Source organism: Bos indicus x Bos taurus, chromosome 13 (genome assembly GCF_003369695.1).
Source record: "Bos indicus x Bos taurus breed Angus x Brahman F1 hybrid chromosome 13, Bos_hybrid_MaternalHap_v2.0, whole genome shotgun sequence".
NCBI classification, from domain to species: Eukaryota; Metazoa; Chordata; class Mammalia; order Artiodactyla; family Bovidae; genus Bos; species Bos indicus x Bos taurus.
This window is the reverse complement of record NC_040088.1, coordinates 21,429,501-21,457,204: the sequence shown is the minus strand read 5'-3', so window position 1 is coordinate 21,457,204 and position 27,704 is coordinate 21,429,501. Positions and strand designations below refer to the sequence as shown.

The 27,704-nt window shown below is 57.9% G+C and overlaps 1 protein-coding gene across 2 annotated transcripts in view; it reads right to left on the bottom strand.

Annotated features, from left to right (window-relative positions):
- The window catches only part of NOL4L (nucleolar protein 4 like), a 131,332-nt gene extending 103,983 nt beyond the window's left edge, over positions 1-27,349 (bottom strand). For both annotated transcript variants that reach the window (XM_027558818.1, XM_027558819.1), the window contains exon 1: positions 27,014-27,349. In XM_027558818.1, coding sequence (XP_027414619.1) covers positions 27,014-27,334 — 321 coding nt within the window. In that variant the 5' untranslated portion in view covers positions 27,335-27,349. The remainder of the gene's footprint in view (positions 1-27,013) is intronic.
- Between the last annotated feature and the right edge of the window lie 355 nt (positions 27,350-27,704).

The following is a 27,704-nucleotide window of genomic DNA, read 5'->3' as shown; positions in this document are numbered from 1 at the left end:
GGAGACTGCTGGAGACTCTACCTCCTACCAAGCTCTGCGGCCTCTGGGAATCGCTTAATGGTCAGGGGGCAAACACTCACACTAACCAGCTCTTTCGAGGTCTGAAAACAGGTTCTGTACCTCAGGCATCCCTGGAAGGACAGACAAGATGCTGATCTAAGTGGTGCCTTCGAAGAAGGGGGTGGGCAGGGGGGCTGAGCAACAGGAGGAAAGAATGCAGGATATTTACCAAGTCTTTTTTATTTTTTTTTTTATTTTTATTTTTTTTAACCAAGTCTTTTTTAAACTCAAATTTAGAATCATACAAATGCACTGCGTATTTATTTTTTTAAGTCTTTTATTAAATTTGTTACAATATTGTTTCTGCTTTATTGTTTGTTTGGTTTTTTTTGGCCTGAGGCATATGGGATCTTGGCTCCCCAAGCAGGGATCGAACTCACACCCCAGGCATTGGAAGGTGAGGTCTTAACCCACTAGACCGCCACAGAAGTCCCTGCACTGTGTCTTTAAACAAAATTAAAGTAATAATAACAGAACCTAGGATTCTGGATGGAAAGATTAAAACCCCCAGCTTCCCGAGCTAGCCTGACCCTTCTGCCATAATGGCAGATAACTGACACTGGCCAGAGAGGTTTGGCTACTACGTGCGTGCTACGTGGCTTCAGTCATCTCCGACTCTTTGTGCCACTATGGTTGTAGCCTGCCAGGCTCCTCTGTCCATGGGGATTCTCCAGACAAGAATACTAGAGTGGGTTGCCATGCCCTCCTCCAGAGGATCTTCCTGACCCAGGGATCGGAACCCACGTTTCTTGTCTCCTGCATTGGCAGGTGGTTTCTTTACCCACTGAGCCACCTGAGAAGCCCGTGGCTACTACAGAGGGAGCTAAATGCAGGTCATTTCACCTTATGGGCCTCAGGGTCTCCTCAGGATCAAGAGAGCTGTTGAAATCTACATCCTAACCTAGTCCTGACTTGCTAGTCTTCTCTTTGGACTAGATCTGGAGAGGGCAGGAAATAGTCCATCATGGAAGCCACTGGGTGAGGGGTGGGGGCGAGCCTGTGAGAGCTCCAGGGGCCCTGTACTCCGCATGAGATTCTCCAGGCACCACTCAGACAGTCCCTGTGTTTCGCTCATGGGGAAACTGAGGCATGGAGCTGGAAAGGGACTATGTGCCAAGCTGACCAGGCTGGATAACATCACTACCCACTGGCCTGCACCTGAATGCCACAATCAGGGGGCTCCGTTTGCATTAATTTCACCCCTGCACCCTTAAGAGGCTGCATGGGCAGGTGGAGGCTTTGGCCTGGACGTGGCCCTATCCACAGCCTGGGGAAGCCGGAGGGTCAGCTGCAACCGGTCTGGCTGGGCCTTTTTTCAGGCTGCGGTATGGAGTCTGGTCTTTGTCCTAAGAGCCCCTGGGGAGCCACTGAAGGGTTTTAGGCCAGAAGCTGATGTTGTCTGATTTATGTCTCAGAAGATTGCTCTGGCTGGAGCCCTGGGTGGAGAATAGACCGGAGGGGCGAGAGGGGGAGCTGGAGACTGACGCAGAAGCTGCTGCAGCCTAGACTGAAGAGGGAGCGGTGGGAGAGCTGTGAGTAGGTCCAAGGGAAGGCCAGCTGACTGCAAATGGAAAAAGTATATTCCTCCCTGGAAAGTGAGTACCCCACCCCTGGACATGTTTAAACCGAGCCTAGACCACAACATGATAGAACTGTTACTGAGAGGACTTAAGGTGGATCATAAGGCCAAGAGTCTAGGTCACCTCCTCCAGGAAGCCCTCCCTGACTCCCAAGCCTGGGTTGGCAGCCCCCAGGGCACTTCACATCACAGCACTGATTACCCTGCATCATAATCATCAGTTTCCACATTTTTGTGCCCTTTCCCGTTACAAGGGCAGAGACCCCTCCGCTCCTCTCTGGACTCCTGAAAGTGGAAGTATTAGTTGCTCAGTCGTGTCCGACTCTTTGCGACCCCACAGACTGTAGCCCGCCAGGCTCTTCTGTCCATGGAATTCTCCAGACAAGAATACTGGAGTGGGTTGCCATTCCCTTCTCCAGGGGATCTTCCTGACCTGGGGATCAAAGGGTCTGCATTGCAGGCAGATTCTTTATCTGGACTCCTGGACTCCTAGTGCTCAGCAAAGTGTCCGGCTCACAGCAGAACCTCATATATAACTTCCCCTCCTTTCCTTATGCTTCTTTCCTCAACACCCGCTTCTCCTAGGTCTTTCATCTGGGTATCCTCAATGCCCAGCCCAGATTTTGGTACAGAGTAGGTGCTTAGTAAATATTGGGCTGGCCAAATAGTTTGTTCAGGTTTGGCCATATTACAGAAACTGACTCCTTGGAAAAGACCCTGATGCTGGGAAAGATCAAAGGCAGGAGGAGAAGGGGACGACAGAGGATGAGATGGTTGGATGACATCACTGACTCAATGGACATGAGTTTGAGCAAGCTCTGTGAGTTGGTGATGGATGGGGAAGCCTGGCGTGCTGCATGGGGTCGCAAGGAGTCGGACACGACTGAGCGACTGAATTGAAAAACTGAGCTATTTCTTGAAATGGATCATCTCTCCGGTGGCTCTAACACATAGTAGGAGTTGGGCAAATGTTCAGCCCCTACTTCTCACAAGTACAGTTAACACCACTGCAGCAACCCCCACTGGGTGCTTTTCTCGACCGTGTTAAGAGCTTAAGGTAAGACTGCTGTCATGTTTATTTTCCAAACCGGTTAATGGAGGCCTAGACAGGTGTGGGAGTTTGCCTGGGCCACCCAGCTGTCAAACAGCAACAGGGATTTGAACTCAGACTGTGTGGCCTTGTGCTGAGGCCCAGCTGCTACCACCACAGCTCCTGATCCATAGGAGGTGCTGAGACCTGTCTGCAATGGGTCCCCCAAAGGACACAGTCACCCCGACCCAGCTGCCATGGGGAGCACCAGCCTGATACCACTCTCCTCCCAAGCCTGGGTCTCCCTCCCGCCTGAATGGGCCAGGCCATCCCAGGGGGCTGCGGCCAGCCCAGGCCTGCCCAGGCCCCGCCGCCCACGCGGCCTTCCCTGAGCCGCCAGCAGGCGGGCAACGTGGCCTGCCCCAGGGGATGGAGCCTCGGCCGCCGGGCAGCTCAGACAAAGGCCGGCAGCGTGCCCGCTCCCCTGGCACTTGGGCTGCCTCCTCCTCCTCTCCCTCCAGGGCCGGGGCTGGGGGCACTGGCAGAGGTTGTTTTCAAAAAGGGAGGTGGAAGGAAGGATAAAGAACAGGGCTGAGCAACCCCAAGGGCAGAAGCTGGAGCAATTAGAACGTCGGGCGGGAAGCAGGGCCGTCCTGCAGGGCCGAGCAACCCAGAAATCAGGTGGGTGGGGGGATGGCGAGGGCACGGCCGGGCAGGTCTGACTCCTCTCCCTGCCCCCACACTGGCACCCAGCAGGCGCCAATCCAGGTCTGTTGAATAATGACCACTCTCCGTACTGAGTGCTGTCAGGGTGGGGCCCTGGGCACACGCATCACTGATCCTCCCAACAAGAGAGAGTGCTTCGAACTTGCCCGGAAGAGAACAGGTATGGAGACAGCTATTAATTATCTCTCCAATGCAGCCAAGAGGAACCTGGGGTTCCAAGAGGCAAAATGACTTGCCTAAGGTTGTACCGTTGAAAGTGGGACAAATATGAACCCTACCTACCCAGATTCTATCTGATTGCTGTGGGCCACATGCTTCCCACTGCCCCGATGGTCTCTTTACACATAATTAATTACTAACAAACATAGAAACAACAACTAGTCCTTATTGAGCATTTAATATGTGCCAGGCTCTGTGCTTAGGCATTGCCTGTATTAAGTCATTTAATCCTCACGGCAATGCTATGAAGGAAGAACTATTATTGTGACCATTTTACAGATGAAAAAACTGAGGCTCGGCAAAATAGAATAACGTGACCAAGATCAAGCAGCAAGGAGGATTTCAACCCAGCCATCCAGAGCCTGCACAATACACCAGTGTTCTATTCGGGATGGGCATAGAAGGATGGGTGGATGGATGACGGGACAGACTGACTCATGAGTAGGAGCCCTGCCCCGTGTGCACCAAGCCTGCAGCTGGGCACCCAGTAGGTGCTTGGCCAGCAGTAGCCATGACAACACTGTACTTTCCCCTGCAGCCCCTGCCAGAGGGGCCTCGTGTCCCCAGCAGGGCTGGAGCTTGGGGGCCGTGGCCGTGTGCCCAGGCTGCTAGGGCCGCCCCAGCTCCCTCGCTGAGCCGAGCTGCGGCTTGACGGATGTGCCCGCCGCCGCGGGGAGCCCGGGGTAGAGCAGTTGCCTGGAAACAGGCTGCTCTGGCGGCCCACACTCAGACCTTTGTCACCATCTCAAGGACCTTTTTTTCCTCCTCCTCCTTTCTCGCTGGAGCCAGACCCGGCACGCAGGTGAGAAGCTGCAGCCGATGCCGCCAGCAGCCCCTGTCACGGGGACCCAGGGAGAGGGCGGGGGGTGGAGGTGGGGAACGGCCCCAGGTTGGGGAGAAGGAGGCAGATGCAGGATAGACAGGGGAGCCTGCGGTGGGGGGCACAGGCCGGGGGGGTGGTGCGGGGGAACCGAGCTCTGCGGCGGCCCAGACAAGGCGGGGAAATATCCTGATGGTGGGGCGCTTCTCTCACTGGCTTGATTTCTCCCAGCTTCCCTGACAAAAACGAGCCTCTGTCCTTCTTCTAAACGGTGCAGTGCTGGAAGCATCGGCTTCTAGAGCTGAGGGTGGTGCCTGAGAGACCCGGGCAGGGCTGGGCCTCTGGGGGGCCCAGGGCAGGGGGACAGGTGTGGTGCCCCCGCGCAGCAGCTACTAATTGGCTCCCGTACTGGTGGGCCCTGACAGGGGATTGACTGCGCCCTGGGGAACCGGCTGGGGACAGGGCCACGCCCCAGCCAGGGCCCCGCCTGGGGACAGGGGTGTGGAGGAGCTGCAAGCAAGGACTCCGGGGCCAGACCAGCCTGGGCTCAATCCCAGCCCTCCCCATTGAGCAGCTCATTTCTCTTCTCTGCGCCTCAGTTTCCTCCTCAATGATCGGGGAAGGGCTGCCTAAAAGGGCAGTGGAGGAGGGCATGGCAACCCACTCCAGTATTCTTGCCTGGAGAATCCCCAAGGACAGAGGAGCCTGGCGGGCTGCAGTCCATGGGGTCGCAGAGAGTCAGACACGACTGAGCGACTGAGCACAGCACAGCACAAGAATGCAATGACATGACCTCTATAAAATAACCTCGCACATGGCGAGCAGTCCATGGAAGATTCCAGGGAACTTTTTGCCGGAATGTCGGGGTGCCCGGCTGCAGGCACAACATAAGATCAATTTCATTCTCACCCCCAGGCACTCAGGGAGGCAGAAAGTCCACAGGCTACTTGGACACATGCAAAAGCTGAGGTTTCCGGAAGTTTCTGGAGGGATGGCATTTTTCTCAGGTTGGACACCCAGGAAGGTAAGAGGTCAGGCTGACTTCTACCCCATCAGGTTTCTAGTTTGTACAACCACTGTCTCAACCTCCCTGACGAATGGGGCCGCACCTTGACTTTGAAAATCAGATCTCAAGGCCGCCTGCCTCAAACCTTCCATGGCTCCCAGCCCGGATAAAATCCAGGCTCCTCTGCCGGGCAGTTGAGAGCTCTGTGATGTGGCCCTACTCACCCTGGCTTTGAAGCATGCTTGGTGCCTCTGCGAGGCTGTCTCCTCTGCCGGGATGGCCACTCTCTACTCGACTCCTTGCTGGAGTCCTGGCCCTAAGGCAGGCCCTTCCAGAAAGGCTTTCCGGCCCAGCAGTCCCCAGGCCAAGCCAGGGACGCCTCTTCCTGTGCTCCAATGCTCTGTTCACCAACACCCCTCTGCTCCGTGGGCCTGGAAGCTCTCCTCCCTGGAATCTGGGGCCAGAGGGGAGAAAGCCCCTGGCCTGACATCCAAGGCCGCACAGTCAGACCCTATCTATCTTCCAAATCTCTGCACACCCCCCACCTGGACCTGCCCCAGGGTCCGGCGGCAGCCTGTGTCCTGGGCTACTAGCCTGAGAGCCTCGTGGCCCCTGAGCAGACTATCTACCCATTTGCGCTCCACTTCTTGGCTCACATAGAACCCCCACCGTGCTGCCTGCTGAGTCCAGTCGAGACCCTCCCTCCTCTGACCACCCCAGGCCACAGGCAGTCCTCTGGCCTGATTTTCCCACAGGAGTTGCAGCTGCCTCCCTCCAGCGTGTTCCTGAGGCCTGGGGATGGAGGGTGAGGGAGAGGGGGAGAAAGTGGGAGGGGGGCGGGAGGAGGAGTGGAAGGGGGAGGGAGGCGGGACCGGGAAGGAGCTCCATCTTTGTTAGGCCCTGTTCTAGGCACCTGACCACACAGTGTCTCAATTATTCCATTGCTTGGGGGAACAAAAGAGGCTCAGGCTCTGAGAGATTCAGCTTGTCTCTTGCTAAGGGCCTGAGGCCTAGCTGGGCTTCTCCTGCTGCCTATGACTCGGAGATGGTGCTGCATGGTCCCCAAGGGTTGTCACTGGGCTTGAACTTCTTGTATTCTCCACGTGGGCCGGCACAGGCCCAAGGCGATGGCAGCAGCGACACTATTTGCTGATCATGGACCCCATTTCAGTGCTGGGCTCCCAACCCACACAATCTAAAGTCCAAGGTGAGGAAACTGCCACCCAGAGGGGCAAAGCGCCTTCGCAGGTCACCCAGCCAAAAAGCCACAGAGCCGGGATCTGAACCCCATGATGGAAAGGCCGTGATGTCCTGGAGCCCAGGACACTGCCTGGCCTCCCAGCCGAGCTGGCACTGGCCTCCGGCACTAGAGTCCCAATTCCAGCCACCAGGTCCCAAGCCTGTCCCCAGCAGCCACCCGCTAATTAGCCAGGCAGCTTCTGCGTGCTCTGTGGCTGCTTCAGAGCAATTCTCCCAGGAAAGGTCGAGCTTGCAGGAGCAGGCAAGGTACTCGTAATCTGCACAAGAGGCGACAAAGGGAACAAAGGTGTCATTGGCTGCCCAGGGCAGCCTGAGCCGGCCTCGTGGCTACATCTGGGACTACCCACTGCTCGTCACCATCACAGCAGGCTCCCTGAACATCTGCTGTTGGCAGACACATCCATGCACAGTCCCGATCCAGTTTGGGTCACCGGGTCATGCCCCAGGAAGAGCACAAGTGAGCATTCACGTGGCCCCTGCCATCCTTTCAAGCACCGCAGGGAGGGCTGGACGGGAAGCTCAGAAGTTTCAAAACCTGCCACCCCTGTGCACGTCCTCACTCCCGGGGCATTCTGCGTGGCTGCTCCCCGGACCTCACAGCAGCTCGAGGGGTGATATGCCTCTCAGCCCCATTTACAGGTAGAAAGACTGAGGCACGGGGAAAGGAAGTGACTCTCTAAGGCCCCATTCCCCTGCCACGACATGATGGGGCTGGGATTCACATTCAGCTTGTCTGTCTCCAGAGTTTCTGCTTTAAAGTGAGATTACCCAGTTCCAGTCTCCCATTTTGCTGCTGAAGAAACTGAGGGCAGGAGGGCTACATTATGGAAAAAGCACAAGCCCTGGAGCCCTAGCACTGCTCTCACGGCCCATTCATGTTAGGACGTTAACCTTTCCTCTTTGAGTTTCTTCATCTAGAAAATGGGCCGAGGGAACACCGCCTTGGTGGTCCAGTGGTTAAGAATCCTCCCTGCACTGCAGGGGACACGAGTTCAATCCCTGGTTGGGAAACTAAGATCCCAGGTGGTGCGGAGCAACTAAGCCTGTGTGATACAACTAGGGCTGCAGAGCGCAATGCAAGACCCCACGTGATGCAAGGAAGACCCCGCGTGCCGTGACTAAGACCCAATGCAGCCAAATAAATAGATGTTAAAAAAAGAAAATGGGCCTAGAAACCCCTGCATTGGGTGGGGATGGGGCAAAAGCTGTCTGGGGCCTTAAATGCACTAAGGATGGGGTCCCTGACGTCTCCTTCAAAGGGGCCAAAGGTGAGCCCAGTGCCCACAAGCAGCTGATGCAGGGTACAGCTAAAATCCCACGAAGATCGAGGTGTGGCAACTAATGAGCAGAGACTGGTCTGCAGGGCCTTCTGTCAACGGTGAGGAGGCCAGACTGTGGCCAAGAAGGCAGGCCAAGGGAGGAAGGGAGCCTTCTGCACAAAGCTTGCCTGCTGGCCCCTGGCTGAGCCATGACCAGGAAGGGCCAGCGCTGGGGCTTGGCCAGGCAGTCCAGGGTCCGAATCCTGGCTCCCCACAGGCCAGCTGGGCACACCCTTCTCTGAAGCTTGGCTTCCTCATTTGTAATGCACCCCTTCCCCAGGCTGTGCCGAGGCTCAGGGGCTGATCAGGTCAGGCGTCTGGACGACAAGGCACAGGGGGCCAGGCTGCTCGGAGACCAACCCAGAGACCCGGCTGGCTCTGGCCACAAAGGCCAGACACCGGATGGCCAGACAGGCCCAGTGAACAATCACATGAGCCCAGATCTCTTCCTCTTCGCAGGGACCTGCCCGCCTTTGCCCGCCTGCGGCCTGAGCTTCCCCACGCTCTGGGCCTTTCAACATCCTTACAACAGACCTCCAGACCAGCCAAGCCATGCCTTACAAAACCTGCTCAGGGACCACAAATCTGAAAGTCGCTATTGTTGCTTGGTGCGGGCGATGTGTGCACACGTGGACACACACACACTCGTGAGGGGGTGGGGGTGGGGGCGGGCTCTGGACAATCTCCACTCCTCTCGCTCCCCTACTTCCCTGAGCCAGGAGACCCACCTCTTAGACCGCTATCGGCCCTGCCTCACTGTGACTCTGGGTCCTCAGTTTACCCCTCTGTGAGCTGGGGCTGATACTTCCTCCCTCCCCCCCCACTTCCTTTTTAGAAGACTCAAGTGATACGACAAATTCCCAACAGCTGTGAAAACAGTTTGAGGTCATATAAATGTTAGGTTCTAGCTTTTAACATATACTGAGCACCTCCTCCAGGAAGACCCAAGGTTGGACACTTATACATGTGTTCAAGGTGTGTTTCCCGCCAAGTCCCATCCCATCAACCCTGATACACAGGCACTGGAGCCTCATTCTTCAGATGAAGACACTGGGGCTCAGAGGAGGATTTACCAAAGGCCACATATTCAGAAAGCAGTGGGCCCAGGGTTTGAACCCAGGGCCGTGACTAGCAGTCATGTGGAGTGAGGAGAACCATGGGTTCTCTTTTATAAGCTCTCACAGGTCTTAAAATTCACCCTTTGGGTTGAAGAAACAAGCAGCAAGGCCTCTGCTCTGGCCCCATCCAGGAGGCAGCATCACCCACTCTCCCCCAGATAGGGCTCAGAAATCATTGTGTCCTGGGGTCTGAGGTCCTGAGAGGTAAAATGTGGTGTTTTGATTCCCAAATACAGGCTGGGGGTGAAGTGGGGGTGCTGGGGACACTGGTCTCCTCACTGTTCCTCAAATCCTCCATGCACACTCCTGCCTCAGGGCCTTTGCACTCACAGTTCCCTCTACCTGGAACCCTTTTCCATCAGATACCCTCATAACTCGCTCCTGCACCTCCTTCAGGGTTTTGCACAAAATGTCACCTTCTCAGAGAGGCCCTCTGTGACACTCTGATTAAAATTCCAGTATCTCCCACTCCAGCACCTCGGATTCTCCTCGCTCTGCTTGGTTTTTCTGCACAGCTTTGCCAGCATGTGACAAGCTGGGAGCTTTCCTCATTTACTACATAGTATCAGTCTCCACCAGAATGTCAGCTCTCTGAGGGCAGAGGTCTTCATTTGTGTCTCCAGAGCCTGGCACAGAGCACCTGCTCTGTATGTATTTGAACAAAAGGATAAAACTGAGGTCCAGAGAGGGACAGTGGGGGAACCCTGTCCACACAGGAAGAACAGAGGCAGCATCTGTGTCCAGGCCTTCTGCTCCCAGCCCCCACCTCTGTCCCGTCTTTTTATTGGCATGGGATCACTTAGGTCTGCTAGAACTGGGTGGGGGTGGCTGGGGCCTGGGTCCCAGAGGCACGGCAGTCAGCGGTGAGTCCAAGGGGAACAGTCCCTTCCCTGGGGCCTGTGTTGGGGAAGCAACAAACCGGGGTGTGCACAGTGTGTCCGGCCATCTCGGGGCCCCTGGCTCCCATGTGCCCCTCTCCATCGCAGGTGGAGCTGAGTCTTTCTCAGTTGCCTCCTAATTAGGGAATGGGCTCTCTCCCTGGAAACGTCAATTGCTACAGTGAGGGTGGTGTTTCCTTGACTTTCTGGTGGCTTCCCTGGAGGATGGTTCTCCTCTTTCACAGATGAGGTGCTGAGGGCAGAGGAGCCATTTGCTCAAGCTTGCTGGGGCAAAGCCTGACCTCAAACCCTGTTCAGGCAAGTCAGACTCGTGCATTCTCCCCGGCGCTGGGCGCTGTGCTAGATGCTGGGTCCAGAAGGCAAGGAAGGGGCCTGACAGTCATGACAGTGAGGGGGAGCTGCCTGCTGGAAGTGGCAGGTGGCCCTGGCTAGGAGCAGCTTGCTAGTCAGCCCGCCTTTCCTGGGTTTTACATCTGGGTTCCACCCCTTGACTCACAGGGGCCTCAGGCAAGTTGCGTAAGATCTCAGGGCCTTGCAGGAGCCCAGAGTGCAAACACACAGGAAGCAGTTAGAGCAGGCCGGCGTTCAGCGAGCACTCAGTAACATGGGAACCAACACACCACCAACCTCAGCATCGCATCATCACCATCACCATCACCATCACCATCATCACCACCATCACCATCATCATCACCATCACCATCATCATCACCATCACCATCATCACCGTCACCACCATGATCACTACCACCATCACCACCATCACCATCACCACCATCACCATCATCACCATGATCACTACACCATCATCACCACCCTGCTACCACCACCATTGCCGTCACCACCCATCACCATGCCCCTTGGCATCTTTCCCACAATGCATCCTGAGCTCTGCCAGGGCAAGAGCCACATCTGTGAGGCTCACCACTGCACCCCAGGAAGCTCTCTCCAAGTTGTTGATGAGTACATGAGTGAATGGATGAATGAATGATGAAGAGGTTTTTATCAAGAAAAAAGCACCTAATACAAGGAAGACATTGTTAGATCCATTCTTCTAGCCCCTCCCCAGCCTCCTCCACTTTATTTCTGTAGCTTCTACTCCCAGTTGGGCTACTGTGCCCAAGAACCCAGAGCTTCCCTGGGTCTCAGACGCCAGTCTGCGCACATACTGGACCAGACTCAGCCCCCTAAAACCCTCCTTCCCCAAGTTCCCCTGCTCTGTGATCAGTATCTCCTACTGCCTGCAAGCCGGCTTTCTGGGGCCCCATTAAGGGACCACCAGCCACATCTCCTCAATCCCAGACCTCCCTTCAGGCCTGTTTCCCCTCCTGTCTTCCCACAGTTGTGTCCCTGTCCTGCCTGGGCTTCCCAATGTGACCAGGATGAGTCCAGATGCCTCCACGTGGGGCTTGGAGCCCTCCCTGATCACCTGCTGACCCTGTCACCCTCTTCTGGCTCTCTCAGCTCTGAGATCGGAGGACCCTGCTTGTTGGGTAGGTCAGGTGACCTTTGATGGGACCCTGGCCTGCACACCAACCCTCAGGTAGGCCGTAACAGCTCTGGTCCATCATTCTACAGAGGAGGAAACTGAGGCATGAAGAGGAGAATGGAAAGGCTAGAGGCATCATTTAACAAATACTTCCTGAGGGCATGCCATGCAGGGGGTCTCTGGGGCTCACTGCTCTGGGTGGACAGAGATCAAGTCTACCCTACTCTCCACTCCAGGCACATAGTAGGGACTCAGAAAATCTTTGTGGAATGAATGAACAGGACCTGGTACAGAGCAGGTACCAATCAAAGTTTGCTGAGTGAATCAGTGAATGAATGCAACCGGTGCTGGGAACACAGCAGTGAGGAAGACAGAAAATATCCCTGTCTTCTGGGAGCCCAGGGGCTTCCCTGGTGGCTCAGGGGTTAAAGTGTCTGCCTAGAATGCAGGAGACCCGAGGTTCGATCCCTGGGTTGGGAAGATCCCATGGAGAAGGAAATGGCAACCCACTCCAGTACTCTTGCCTAGAGAATCCCATGGAGGGAGGAGCCTGGTAGGCTGCAGTCCATGGGGTCGCAAAGAGTCGGACACGACTGAGCGACTTCACTTTCACTTTCACTTTCCTGGGAGCCCAGGGGAACACACAAAATGCAGCATTAGTCTGTATCAATAAGGGCTTTGGAGTTGAAGTAAAGGGCTTGAGAGTGATGGGGAATTTAGGGCATTTTGGAAATGCAGTCAGGGAGGGCCTCCCTGAGGAGGTGATATGTCAGCAGGGCCCAGTGAGGGCTGGGGGACAGCCTAGAGGCTAGGGGAGATGAAGGGCAGCGAGCAGAAGCCCAGAAGGTGGAAAGAGGGGCAGAGCTGGGCCGTGTGGGCTCGGTGGCTTTTGCTCAGACAGTGATGGGGACCCACAGAAGGGTTTGAGCAGAGAATGAACATGGTCAGGTATACATTTTTAACATCACACTTTGGCCTCTGTGTGAAGAGGAGAAAATAGGAAGGACAATGAGCTCTGTTGCTGGGGAGGAGGTGATAAGACTGGAGCAGGAGGGGCTGATGAGAAAGCTCTTGCACTGTACCCCCGCCCCCATTCCCTCCTGAGTTCTACTTCTGGGAAAGCGGGAGTCAGAGGGACCAGCAGGGCTAGCTTGGGGACACCAGGCAGAAGTGGCCCCTTGAGCTCAGCAAGGCCATTTCAGTGGGGACAGGGGCCCAGCCATCTGAGCCAACCTGCTGGATGGCACACCAGGCCCTAGGTGCCCCCCGACCACCAGCTAGTGGAGGTGCCTGGAACTCTCAGATCTAGGAGGGCAGAGATCAAGTCTGCCCTACTCCTGACACATAGTAGGTGTAAGTCTTGGTGGAATGAATGAACAGGAACTGGTACACAGCAGGTGCCAATCAAAGCTTGCTGAATGAATTGGTGAATGAATGGATTGCCTGCAGCCCTGTATTGTTTGCTGGTGGTTTCTCCAGTTCATTCATCTCAGTTCCTTAAAATAATTGCAACTGCTGCCAATCACAGAGCCTTACTCTGAGGCAGACCCCTGGCTCTGTTTCTTACCTGCGTCCAACAACGCCACAGAGCAGGTTCGATTTCTATGCCCATTTTACAGAGGAGGAAACTGAGACCCAGAGAGTTAATTAATCCCCTTCCTCTTAAATTTCCCCAAGGTCACTCAGCTTCTAAGCAGCACTTTTAGACCTTCCAAACTAGGATCTTATCAATAACACCATCAATGCACTTGTAAATCCCCTGGGGGCAGAAACCTGAAGGTGGGGTCCTAATAAACAGCTCAAGACTCCATCACATCTGAGGCGTGGCCCTGGCTCCTCACTGCAGCCTGGTACCACCTTCCTGATAAGGAAACCAAGGTCTAGAGCCGGGAACTCTTTCAAGAAGCTTAGGGGTGAATTGTGGCAGAAACCTCATCTTCTGGGGCCTGGCCAAGGGCTCTCTGCACAGCCCCTTCATCCTTACTGTGCCCACCACCACCTCATGTCCCCAGCGCAGGGGCAGGAGATGGAGTCCCCACACCACAAGCCCTGAATGGGTAGGTAGTGAATAGTGTTAGTCGCTCAGTCGTGTCCGACTCTTTGCAACCTCATGGACTGTAGCCCGCCAGGCTCCTCTGTCCATGGGATTCTCCAGACAAGAATACTGAAGTGGGTTGCCATTCCCTTCTCCAGGGGATCTTCCCGACCCAGAGATCGAACCCAGGTCTCCTGCATTATGGGCAGATTCTTTACCATCTGAGCCACCAGGGAAGCCCAACCAATAGGTGGGTGGCCCAGCCAATGACGTTAGGTCCCTCCCCATCACAGGCCTGTCTCAAGATGCAGGTACACCAGGATGACCTCTGGGTGGACCTCTTACCTCTGCTTCTTCCTCAGTGGGCAGAAGCAATGAAAACTGAGCTTCAGGACCTGCCGGGAGAGCTGGGCACTTAAACTGCACACCCAGTGTGCATAGCTGCGCGTGCACAGCAATCATGGCAGTGGCAGTAACAGCAACAGCAGCAGCGACAGCCAGTGCTGTGGGGGCACTCAGCCACCAGCCCTGCCCTCTGCTAGGCTTTAGGAGCCCTGGTCCTTGTAACAGTCCAGAGAAGCAGGTCCTGTTACTATCCTCTGCTTTTTAGACATAGACACAGAAGCACAGAGAGGTGGAGTAAGTTGCCCAAATCACACAGCAAGTATAAAGCAGGTTCGGGATTCAAACCCAGGCAGCCCAGCTCCAGAGCCAAGCATACAGGAAGGATACATAAGGGACTGGCCTCCTCTGGGCAGGGGAACAAGGCGGAGGGGGTGTGCTGGGCACTTCTCGCCCTCCTAGGGGGCTGCTGTTTGGTTGCTGTGGTTGCGTTGTCGGGTGTCTGCATCACCTTGAAAACAAGCCTCTCTTGTGCTCCTCGGTCCATAGCACCCCTTCCTCGTCCTGGGAGGCCCTGTCCCTTCCTCTTCATGACTCACACCTCCTCTAAGAGCCCTCCCAAGTTCCTCCCTCTCTTCCATGGGTGCTGCCCAGACCAGGCACTGGCCACCTGTATCCTCTGGGACCCATTGGCAGCTGCCTGTGATCTGGTGGCCAAGCCATGCCTTGTCTCATGCTGGTGGGCACAAGGCTCCCTGGCCTGAGTTGGATGAAGCGCGCTGGCTGGCTGGCTGGCCACGGGGCTCCATGCTGCAACCCGGCCCTCCCTGAATCACAGCATCCTTCAGTGATCCCTGAGGGTCAAGCTGACCAGATCCCATTTGCGCCCAGGCAGTGTGTTCCAGAGTCAGGCAAACTCTGACAGACAGACTCACCCCTGCCTCCCCACCGGAGAAGAGCCATCATCCAAGCCCAGGTAATACCAAAGGGGACCCTAGGCTCTGAGCTTCACTGTCAGCAGGATGGGTGATTCAGGGAGCGGAGGACATGACACTTCCCCACTGTGTGGGCTCAAGCCCCTGCTCTGCCTTTCACTAGCTGTGTGGCCTCAGGCATGTGACTTAACCTCTCTGATCTTCAACAGCCGCATCAGGAAGATGGGGATCCTAACAGTAGCCATGTTCCAACAATCACACAAGAGGCCGGGGTATAACCTATTCAGCAGAGCGCCTGGTATTTCAAAACAAGCACTAGCTGTGCCTTGATTGTCATTGTTTCTGCTCAGCAGCAGGCATTGACTGAGTACTTTACGCATCTCAAGTGATCCCTGTAACAACCCTAAAAGGTGGTTAATATCACTATCCCCATTTTACAGATGTGGAAATGGAGGCTCAGAGAAGTTGAGATGCATCCAAGTTTGCACAGCTGGCTGGTGAGGCAGGATCTGAACCCAGGGCTCTCTACGGTGGGGAGCATGCGCACTCTTGGTACCACACCTGGACTCAGGGAAGCCCATACTCCTCTCACCCACCTCTCCTGACAGCCGGCTGCTGACTGGACCAGCAAGACTTCTGGCCTCTCCTTCCCACCTGCCGTGGCTAGTGCCTTCTCTCTGACCTCTCATCAGATCTGGGGGTGGGGGTTCCCCAGCCCTCAAGGGCAAACCCGGCTGAGCAGCCCTCGTCCTGGAAGTCCTCCCCTCCAGTTTCCTTGCACACACTCCTTTCCACCTCTGTCCTCTGCCTCTTCTGTTCCTCTCTGCTCCAGCAGCCACTGGCCCTACCCTAGGCTCCAATCCCTACTCCACCTGCCCCTGGCCATGCCACAGATGCAAGCACAGAAACGCTCCCGTTTCCTGTGCTGAGCACTTGACATGGAGTCTCTCTTCGCCTCCCCACAGCGACCCTGTGAGATGGGTCAGTCTCAGAGAAGAGGAAACTGAGGTTGAGAGTGACTTGTTTCAAGGTCATCTAGCTAGTGAGTCACAGCTCAGTGCAAACCTGGGGCCAGCCTGGGCTTCAAAGCCCAGCTCAGCAGCATGGCTCGAATGGCCTTGTCACGGATTTGAGGGTTATTGATTGGCCCACAATCATAATCCTAATTATAGCTCCTTTTTATTGAGGGCTTGATTATGCCCACGCCCTGTACAGATGCTTCTAGATTATAGAATATAGTATGCAGTATATGTAGTGTATACACATGGTACAGAGCACGGTGTAGAAGGATATAAGTGAAGCCATGGCTATCATCATCCCATTTTACAGACGAGGAAACTGAGGCTCAGAGAAGGTAAGGGACCTGCCCAACCTGCACAGCAGTGTATGGCAGAGCCTGGACCCAGCCTCTGCCTTCACACTCTCCATTCCTCTGCTGACCGGCAGGGGCCTCCCATTCAGCACAAAACCCGTTGCCCCTCAGTCTACTCCTATCCCAGCCCCTAGATCTCCCCGAGAGGCCCTGCTCCCCAGGGAGCTTCCCGCCTGAACTCTCTGAGCCGCCTCCCCTCCCCTTGAGAGGTTAACAGCTGTCTGGTTTGAAGATCTTTGCACTGGAGTTGGGGGAGGGGGGCGGTTCTCCAAGGGACCCTGAGAAGGAGCTGCAGCCCCTACTCACTGGACTGTTTGTCAGGCCTGGTGTTATGCCATCTTCCCAGTACCCTCCAGGGTGTGGGTCATCACCCACTGATGCCTAAGTGGGCAGGAGATCAGAGTAGGCAAACCATTTGCCCTGAACCAGGAGCTGGTGGCAGAGCTGGGACCTGAATGCAGGTCTATTGGCCACCTTACCCTCTGGCCTTTCCTAGGGCTGCTCCATCCAGTGGAGAGCCCTTGTTGACTGGATGGAGCCCTCTTCACATCCTCATGCAAATGACATTTCTCATAACTCTCTCCTTCCATTTTCCCAACAACCCATAGGGGAGGGACAATCATCAGACCCATCTCTCAGATGAAGAAACTGAAGCACCACCAGGCAGTTACTTAGCTGGGTGCCCAGCACAGGCTGTGCCTTGGTTCACTGACCTGTAGAATGGGGTCATGACAGCTTCCTAAGGTGACTGGGGATGTGTGAGATTGTGGAAGCCTGGGGCTCATGGAGACATGCCCTCGGGATGCTCTTAGACAAGGCCGGAGGCCCGAGTGTGTTATTCTCAACCTGCCAGCATCCAGCGAGGGCCTGGCCTGCCAAAGGAAGGGCCGCGTGTCTCCTTGAACATTTCCTGAGCCTGGGGATGCTGAGAAAACGATGAGTCATCCACCAAGCACCAGCCTCCCAGGAGCCGGCCTCTGGTCCCAGCCGGGGCAGGGAAGGTTCCAAGCTGGGAAGGGGCCCCATGAACAGGATTACTCCCAAACTGTCCCTGCTGAGACCTGAGTCACCAGGTCTCCTCCGCAGCCTCCCACTGCCATTTGCTACCAACCTTGGGGACAGTTCTTGGGTTCTGCCCACTAGACCCTGCCTCTGGGTCATCACCCCGGATCTGTGGGTCTGCCTACATTCCTGGCTTCCTAAACGCCTCTCTCTCTACCCAAGAATACTGTGTCAACCATGACCATAGACCATCAAGCTTCCCTCCCCACAGCCCCATGTCACCCAGTCCCAGACACTCAACCTCTTGTCCCAAGGGAACCAGCCCCTCCTCTTTGCCCCAGGCCAGCCTTCTCTCTCCATGTCTCACTATATCCCAGCCTCCTATTTTACCTTCTCTGTAACACATCTCCCTCTTGCCACAGTTTCCTGAGGCTCCTTCTAAAACCTGAAGCTGACCTCATCTCCCCTCTGCTTGAAAATCCTGCGAACCCCTAGGTCTCCTTGACGGTGACGCATTAGCTCCTCTGAGTGGCTTTCCAGATCCTTCTCTTCCATGTGACCCCAATTGATTTCACCAGCTAATCCCCCTCAGGATCCCCAAGTGGTTCTCCAGCGGATCTGACCATTCACCGCCCTCCTCCACCCACCACCCATCTGAAATGCTCTGTAGAACACGCTTCTCTGGGAGAGTGTCCCTGGTCCTCACACCCAATCTGCGCTGACCCTCCAAAACCTGTCCCACTCTAGCCCTTGCTCATGTTCTTACCCCCTGGAGGGAGCCTTCCCATGCTCTGTTCTTGCTGAATAATTTGGTTTGCCCCTCGAGGTCCAGCTTAAATGTCGCCTCCCCCAGGACTCCTTGGATGCCCACAAGAAGGCGGATGGTCTGAGCCTTGGGGCTCCTGAGGCCCTGAGTGCGGAAGGCCTGGGTGGTTCACAGACGCCCGCTCTAAGGCACCTGCTGCCCCCACAGTGGGGAAGCCCCTTAGTGGCAGGGGCCCTGGGGATACGGCAGTGAACCAAGCCAACTGGTCAGAGCTCATAGCCTTATGGGTAGAAAGATATTCAACGCGTAAACTCGTAAAATACATATGCAATGTCAGAGGCGGTAAGGGCTAGAGAGAAGAATGAAGCAGAAAGACAGTCCAAGGAACCTAAGGCGGCCCTGGCTGGGTGACCAGGGAGGGCTTTTCTGAGGAGGTGACGTTTGAGCAAAGATCTGAAAGAGGAGGGGGAGCAGCCATGCAGAGAACTAGGGGAAGAGTGTGCCAGGCTGGGGAAACAGCCAGTGCAACGGCCCTGGGGCAGGTTTGCAGTTGGTGGTTTTTAGAATCACAAGGAGGTCAGTGTGGCTGACACTGAATGAGCAAGGGTGGGGCAGCGGGGCCAGATCACTTAGGCTTCAGAAAAGACTTTGGCTTTTGCTTTGAGTGAGATGGGAATCTGAAAGGGTTCAGAGCAGAGGAGGGAGAGCATCTGATTTGCGTTTTGCTTTTGCTGATTTTGCTGGCTGTGTGAGCCAGAGGGAATACAAGGGGGGCTGGAGAGGACCCAGGGAGCCCAGTGGGAAGGCTGATGCATCGCCAGGCTTGGACAAGCTGGAGGCTGTGGAGGTGGTGAGAGGGTACAACTTGAGATGCATTTTGAAGGCAGAACCAACTTGAGATGCATTTTGAAGGCAGAACCAACAGAATGTGCGATTTGGATGGGGAGGGAGGGGTGGTAAGAGAAAAGAGTCAAAATTGACGCCTGAGTGTGCCCTGAGCCTGGGAAGGGTGGAGCCCTGTGATGGGGAGGGCGGTGGGAGGAGCAAACGAGTGAGTGAGTGAATGAATGAATGAGTGAGTGAATCAATGAATGACCCCCTGCTTCGGAACCCGATGGGGTCACACTCAGCCTGGTGCTCTGTGGGAACTGGAGCTCCCCGCCTCCGCCTTAGTCTTCCCAGCAGCTCAGGAGCCCTGAGTCCAGTCAGAGTCTGGATGCTGAGGGAGTCATTGACCTTGTGGGAACAGGACAATTGTTCTCTCTCTGCCCCCGGCAACCTGCCCAGGCCGGGCCAGGGGAGTAGCTGTCTGACCCTCTGAGACAACGGGTGCCTTGGCTCTCCCCTCCCCATGGTGACCCCTCATCTGGGGGCACCCTACCAAAGGTGAGAGGGTGAAGGTGTGGGCGACAGGGCGGGGCGGCATCTGTCTCCAGGGTCCAGACAGGGAGGAGGGCTGCCTCAAGCTCTGGACAGCTTTTGTAGGACCATGGTGAGCTTGGGGTGAGGAGGTGGGGAGAGCCAGGGCACCTGTGGTCTGAGAGGGTCAGACAGCCACAGAACCCAGGCCCTGCCACTTTCTCACTGCAGGGCTCAAGGAGGCTCCTGGGCCTCTCTGCTGCCAAGGTCTTGTCCACTTCATGGAATCCAGGGGAGATGAAATAGAGTGTCTGGAACATGGCAGGGGCTCGAGAACACGAGAGAGGTGCTCAGACCACTGCCCCACGGGGACAGTCACGACACCAGCCTCACTGTTTTCTCTGTAAGAGCCCAGAGCTCAGGTTCCTAGCCAAGGACTAAGGCAGGGCTCGGGGGAGTGTGTGGCCGGGGGCAGCGGGGCCGGGGCGGGGGCGGTCACTGAGAAGCCTCTGGGAAGCACATCCTTCTGCCTTTCTACCTGGCAGGTACCTCAAGGCCTGGGTAAAGCCCCCACTCTCGCCTCTCTAGCACCTCTCCTTGAGCTCTGGGATTGGACACCCCCAGCACCAGGAAGGAATTCAAAGGCAGGAGGGACCACAGGAGGCTTCCCTGTGCAACAACTAGGGAAACTGAGGCTCAGAGCAGGGCAGGAGCCAGTCAGGGCAGAGAAGGACCCTAAGCCTTCAAAACCCCAGCCCTAGGGGCTCATGCCACACCTATGGCCCTTGCCGAGACCTTGCTGACTTTTTAAAATTTATTTAACTGAAGGATAATTGCTTTACAGCATTTTCTGTAAAATTTGTTTTTCTGTCAAACCTCAACGTGAATCAGCCATAGGTGTACATACATCCCCTCCCTTTTGAACCTCCCTCCCATCTCCTCCCCATCCCACCCCTCTACTGCTGGTGTTTTGTGCAATTCAGTACAACATGAACCAGGCCCCAGTGGCACTGGAGACACAGAAATAACCCAGACACAATCTCCAGGGAACCAATAGCTGCCTTCCACCAACTACATGCCAGGGATTTGGCTTGGTATGTTATTTCCATGATCCAGTTTAATATCCGTGACATTTTATTACCATCCCCATATTTCAGATGAGGAAACTGAGGCTCAGGGAGATCACACAGCAGCTGACATTTCCTAAGACTTGCTATACTCTTTAAGCTCTATATGCATTAATGCATTCATCTTTGTTACAGTCCTATGAGGAAGATAGGATTATCAGCTCCATTTTACAGATGAGAAAACTAAGGCCAAATTGGTGGAAGGGCAGAGCTGGGATTTGAATCCAGGACCCTGTGGCTTGACACGCCAAGCCCTTCACTTCCCCTCTATGTCAGGGTGGGCCAGGGGCAGAAAGTGGACTCAGGAGTCCTTGTTCTAACAAGCCACCCACCTGGGTGGGCTCTCTCCCAGCTTTCTTCAGCTCCCTCTCTGGCTTTGGTACCCAGGGCCCAGGCCTGGCTTTGACTGAGGTTAGCAGAGTGACCTCCTGAAATGACAAACAGAGCCATTTCCAGTTTTCCAAGTCTCCTGGAAGTGGGACTTTGGAACCCATTTTCCAGATAAGTAAACTGAGGCTTGAAGAGGTCAAGCAGGCTCTTTGCCTGAGATCACATGGCAAGGAAGTGGGTGCTTTAGGATTCCACCAGTCCTGGCCCCCTCACTTCAAGTTCGGAACCCTCTCTCTCCCACCCTGCCCCCCATGGTGCTTGGCTTTGGGTGCCGGAAGTGCCACCATGGCCAAGGTCACAAACTTTCCCTGTCGCCCTTGTGGGGCAGGGGGTAGGGGAACAGGAGGAGGAGGAAGGCTGCTGGAAACAAGGAAGTGCTCTGGCCACTGTCGTGGGGACCGGGACATGGCCCCACCCCTTGTGTCCACTCCATCCCTCACACTTGGCTTCAGCAGCTGCTGAGACCCCAGGGGCAGCAGGGGCCAGGAGCACAGCGCCGGCTGACTTGGTTATAATGAAAACGCCCCGGCAGCTCCACACTGCCAAAGGACAGAGTGTTTTTCAGTAGGATCCTGAACATGTGGCATGCACACAGTCACACTTGTGGTCTGCCAATGCCCACACCCCAGGTGCTTGCACATCTGCCGACTCAGACACTCACAGTCACACACACTCACATGCAGTCTCTCCTCCACCTGTACGCACGCACGCGCATGTGCACACACACACACATACACAAACACTGCCCCGGGCACACAAGCATCCCCAACCTGCACAGGACAGACACACGCACACTCACATCCACACAGCCACACTCCTGCACACATACCCACACGCACACACATGCTCTAGCCCAGGAGTGCTCACGCATGCTCACCATATTCAATCTGTCCACAACCTCCCAGGTAAAAGCTGGCTTGGAGAAGCCCAGGTTTACCTGAGGCTGGGTTGGACCCTTGACCTTTGTCCCTTGGCAGCCCCAGCCACAGCTCCCCCCCACCTCCCAGTCCTCCCCAGCAGTATTTCTGGGGTCCCAGTTGGGCCTCCTGACTCCCAGGCACTCAGAGATGGGAAGGCAGCCTGTAGGGACCATGAAAGAGAGGATGCTCATGCCAGGCCTCGCCCAAGGACAACTCCCCACCAGCAGAAGGTGACCCAGGATCCAGAAGAGAGGCCAAGGGAGGGTAGAGCCTGGTCCAAAAGGCTCCAAACTGAAGCCCCTCCCCCAGAGATCCCAAGACCACACTCACCCGAATCACCGTGGCTTCATAAACGAAATAGCCCACTCTGCCATTCGTGAGAAATCCAAAGAGGGCCTGTGTCATTGTCAACCTTCTCCCTGAAAGTCCCCCAGGACCCAGGACCACAGAGGCCTTCCTCCTCTTCTCCTCACCCCATATCCATCCTGTCGTGCCCCGGAGAAAGTCCCAGACAGCAGACACCGAGCCAGTCCTGCCTGAAGCGCCAGCCTTGTTACTATAGACATCTTGATGAGAGTCTTCTACACTAATTCAGACTAAAGTGTAATGGACTGAAAGCCTGTCATGAAAAGTCCTATGCTTTCAAAGCACATCAGGCTGTAAGACATCTCACAGAGGGTCAGAGTGGAGGGGTGTACAGGCAGTACCCGAACTCTGCCTGCCATGCCGGTGGTGTGGCCTTAGGGAAGTTCTGAACCTCCCTAAACCTGAGTTCACTCATCCGAGGGACGGCAGTGACAGCACCATCGACCTCTGGGCCGCGGTGAGAGCCTGACACACAGAGACAGGCACACAGTAGGTGACTCAGAAAGGTCACTGTGGTGACACTTCAGAGAAAAGTAGGAAATACTGAGGTGTTCGATGGAAGGTCGCACGTTACGCTGTGCTAAGTCAGAGGCCATTTCCCGCCTAGACCAGTGGCCGCAGGTGCCAAAGGTTTACACGAAAGCTCTGGGGAGAAAGGCTGAAGACTGTGAAAACGCTCTCCACTAAATGAACGTTGTCTGCAAACTGGGAAAAGACCACCATTAGTCAATTTGGCCCGCGGAACACCTGGGGTCTGGCTCACAGAAGCCGGGTGCTGAGAGTGGAGTTTGGCAATCTGGTGCTTCCCTCGGGGGAGGGGGCTTTAATGGGGGGATTCCTGGCATGTGACGGACCCCTAGAGAAGCCTCAGGGCAGTGCAGAGATCTGCGTTCCAGGCCTGGCTCCCCACCAACAGAGACTGCCTCGCTCGGGGCATCAGTTTTCCCATCCGGAAGATGGTAGAACTGGGCAGAGAACCTCTATCTGTAAGGAATCTGGGGGTTCTCCAGTCCTGGGAGCTGACAGATGGCCTGGGGCCCCACCCTAGACATAACCTGTGGGCCTCGCAGGCCCCTAGGACAGCCCCATTCCTAGAGACCAGAGGAAAAGGGTTGGTTCACTCTGCGGCCGAGGCTGGAACGGAGTCGGGGGTCTCGCCTCCAAGGGGCTTGCTTCCCTCTCTTGGCAGCCCACTGAGACCAGAGCAGCCCAAATGCAAGAAATTATAAATCCAAACCAGGCTTTGCCCAGTCAGGAGGCCCGGCTGGCTCTTGTCACAGAAAAATCTTGTCCCCAGGAGCGCCCCGTGCTGCTGCCCAGTAGAGAACTCCGCCCTCCTCCCCTCAGCCTTCAGCCTCCGCCTCCACTTCTATTTCCTGTGACAACCTGCAAACTGAAGTCCAACTTGTCTGTCTCTCCCCCCACTCTCCACGCCCAGGCTTCTGCTTGACCCCCGCCCCACCCCACCCCACCCCACCCTGCAAGCGGGGCCCCAGCTGCAAGAGGCCCCGGCCGAGTGTAATTCCCCGCACCCTCCTCTCCACCCTGGGCCCGTCCGGACAGATTAAGCCTTTGTCACACACACCCAGAAAAGCTCAGGGCCAGATGGGACGGGACAAGCGGTGTCAGATCATCGACCCTCCACGGCCAGGACTAGGAAGGGCCCTGACCGCAGCACCACATATGGCTGTGAGAGGAGGAAAGGGGGCCCCCCGCGGGGGACAGCCAGAGAGCAACAAGGACGCGAGATGAAACACCATGGCCACCCTGGGGACCCAAGCCCACACAGAAGCGCAGGGGACCCTTGTTCCACGGCTGGGTGACACAACTCCCACACCCCCTCTTTGCTAAAATTGTTCTGCCTGCCTGCTGGCCCTCCCCTGAAGCTTCTGTGGGCTTCTTGACCAGATCCTGGGCTATCCCCACCTCCCCCACCAGCTGGTGCCCAGGGAGCAGGCTCAGAGTCCAACCCGCTCCAATGCCCCAGGGCCCCCACAAGGCCTGTGGATGCTAGACAAATGTCTCACACAAAGGTTTGTGGCCCAATGACCTTCACAAAAACCCACCCAGGACAAACGACAGGATCTCTTCCAACTGACATCAGAAGCAATGATAACTTTAACTCTGTGTGTCATGTGTGTGCGTGTGTGTGTATGTGTGTGTGGTGTGTGTAAGCCAGTGAAGGTAGGGGATGTCCTCTGCACCTTTCAAAGATGGGCCCATTCAGTTCCTCCCAGGAAGAGGCCATGGCTGCCCCAGAATTCCCAGCAGAACTTGTTCCTCTTAGATCAATGAAAAGGAAAATGGAACTGTAAAAATAATAACTGAGCCCCAGGAAGGCACTTGGAGCTGGGGGTGGCAGGACTAAGGGCATCTCCTGTGGCTGGCTCCGGATGGTTGAGTGAGTGGCAGGTAACTAACAGGCTCTCTGGGGACCCCTGGGCCAGGCAGGTGGGTGTGGGTAGCTTGAGGGCACGTCTGTTGTGTTCGTAGTCCCCCTGGTACCCCGGGCTGGGAGGCCTGGGTTCCCTTTCTCTGCCTCCCAGGCAGGTGGTCCCTCGGGAGGGCTTATTATTGGTCTGGGAGTCCGGGTGGAGTCTTTCCAGGCTCCTGCTGCCAGGCAAGGCGGGTCAGGGTGGGCTTTGCAGAGGATCTGAAGGCTGGCAGGACCTGGGGTCCAGGCGGAGCACCCAATTTCTGTATGTGGCCTGGGCAGGTGTGTGTCCCACTTGCTCCCCCTTGACAGCTGTGGGGCTATAGGGGCAAGGGGACTGTGCTCATTCCCTAGGGGAGAGGTCGACCAGCTCAGAGAACCAGTGAGCTAGCTGCCAGGCCTGAGGGCCACCTGCTCCCAAACTCCAGGAGTGGGTGGAGTGGGGGCTCCTGCCTCAGACAGAAGGAGGTCGGGCCAAGATGCCCAGCTCCCTGGGGAGGGATAACAGGGATGGGGTGGGGGTGAGGGGCACCAACTGACCTGGGAAGCCTGGATGGCTCAGGGCAATGACCCAGGGTAGGGAGCGCAGACCCAGCCAACCATCTGGTGGGTCACTGACCTCGAAAAAACCACACTTAGGCTGGGGACACTAGCCCAAGATGGAGGAGAACCGAGGCGGGGTACGCAACTGCCAGAGAGAGAGCTGACCTAGGCAGGGGAGAGGCAAGGACCCCTACTCCCTGGTATGGACAAGTGGGCATCAGTTTGGGCTCCCTGACCCGATCGGGTAGGAGACAATGACCCAGGCTCCCGGGGTTTGGCAGAGAGCACTGATTTAGGCGGGGAGGTCCCGACTCTGGCGGGGTGGGACCCTGACCTAGACTCCCCCGCCGGGAATCCGGCCCCGGCGCGCCCCCCTCGGCCCGGCCCCCAGGCTCGGGTCCGGCCGGAGGCGGCAGCGGGCGCAGATGGGCGGCCGGCGGCCGCAGTGGCGGCGGCGCGGTTATCAGCGCTCCTCGCAGATGGGCCGCCCGCCCTCCGCGCTCGCGGCTCCCCACTCCCCGCGGCCTGCAGCCCCGTCCCCTGGGCGCGGGGCGGGTGGCGGGGAGGCGCCTCTGGATCCACTCCCCGGCCCCCGCCTCCCTCCCTCGCGGCCCCCTCACCCCGCGGGCCCGGCCCGGGCGGCCGCCGGAGGGGGAGGGGGAGGGGACAAGTGCACTTTTCGTAACGACCGAATCAATTGTGTGTGAAGAGCCCGCTCCGGCCGGGGACGGGGCTGAGCGCGGGGCGGGCGGGCCGGACGGGGGAGGAGCGCGGAGGGGGGAGCGGGGGAGCGAGGGAGGGAGGGAGGGAGGCCGGCGCGGGGCCGCCCCGCTCGCTCGCTCGGGCCGGGCGAGGCCGGGGAGGGAGCGAGGGGGGCAGGGAGGGAGGCCGGCCTGGCCCGGCCGGGCCGGGGGCTGAACGCACTAACGGAGGGTCTCCGCCACGGAAAGTTCAAAGCTCAGCAGCGCCCGGGTAGCAGCCGGCCCCCCCAGCCCCCACCCGCTGCAGAACAATGAGGTCCCGGCGGGGGAGCCGCGGGGCCCGCGCCGCACGCCCTCTCCAGGGCGCCCCGGGCCGGAGGGGACGCCCCCGCCCGGCCGCCCGCCTCCTCCCTCTCGGCGGCTGCGGTTCCCCGCCCCCTCCCCCACGCCACCCCGCCCGGACCCGGGCCGGCCCCGGGGACGGGGGAGGGGAGGGGAGGGATAGGTCAGGCCGCCCCCGTCCCAGGGAGGGGGGGAGCTAGGGGCCCGGGGGGCGGAGGGGGCGCCCCACCCACCCGCGGGAGGCGGCTGCTGCGCCAGGCTGCGGCTCGGGCTGCCCCTCCCCGGGCCAGCCCCGGGTGGGGTCGGGGAGACGGTGCCCGGGCGGGCCCCCTCCCCTGGCGCTGGGAAGCCGAGCGGACTCCCCGTCCCGTGGCTCCCCTGCCCCCCTCTCCCGCGGCACCACCCTCCACACACACACACACACACAGACACACACACACACACACACCCCACACCACCCAGCCGGCCCGGGGGCGGGAGCGCGGGGCGCCCGGGACAGGCAGCCCCGGGGCGGGCGGGGGGAGGCTTGGGCTTCGGAGCAGCCGCCTGCTGGCGGGGGGAGGGGACGGGAGGACGGAACATGCTGGGGTGAGCAGCCCGGGACAGCCCGCTCGGCACGGCCACGGCCCGGGCAGCAGCGCAGAGGGGGCAGGGACGCCCCGAACCCGGAGCGCTGCCCCGGGCGGGCTGGGGCGAGCGGGCGAGCAGGGACGCGGGCGCCCCGGGCGGGCCAGACCCGCGGACCACCTCGGGGATACACGTTCGGACACACATCCACACCCCCACCCCGCCCCCGCCCGCCCGCCCCGAGCCCCGCGGCGGGACCGGCCCGCGGCCGCCTCGCGCGCACTCACCGAGCCCGTCTTGACCGGCACATACACCACTTGGCCCATCTTGGGTTCCCGGCCGCTGCCCAGGCGGAAGCCCTTGGAGCGCACCCAGAACTGGAACTTGCCTTTCTCGCCGGCTGCCGGGCCGCTACCCGCGGCGGTCCCGCCGCCGCCCTGCAGGACCTCGGCGATCCGCTGGTATTTACTGCGTGTCACCGTCTTGGTTTTGGCCGAGTCGCCGTAGGTGCGCAGGCACCAGTCCCGGAACTGGCGGCCCAGCTCCGAGTCCCCGGGGCTGCGCTCGCGCTCCCAGCCCCCGCGCAGCAGCAGCGTCGGCTTCGGCATCCTCCCGCCGCGCCCGGCGCCCTCGGGGGCGGGCCGGCCGCCGGGCCGCCCGGTGCCGGGACTGGGCTGGGCTGGGCCGAGCCAAGCCGGGGCGCGCCGCGGCCCCGGCTGTCCCGCGGTGTGGCTCCGGCGCGGAGGCTTGATGGGCACGGGCGGCGGCCGGACGCGCGGGGCTGCGGCGCGCTCTGTCCTGCTCGGGCGGCGGCGGCGGCGTTGGCGGCGGCGGCTCCGGCTCGCCTCCTGCTCCGCCTCCTCCTCCCCCCCGGCCGGGATGCAGGAGCGATGGAGGCAGCTCCGGGCCCGGAGGTGCAGAGGGGGCGGGCCGCCCCGCGGGCGGCCGGGGGAGGCGGGAGGCGGGGAGCGGCCCCGG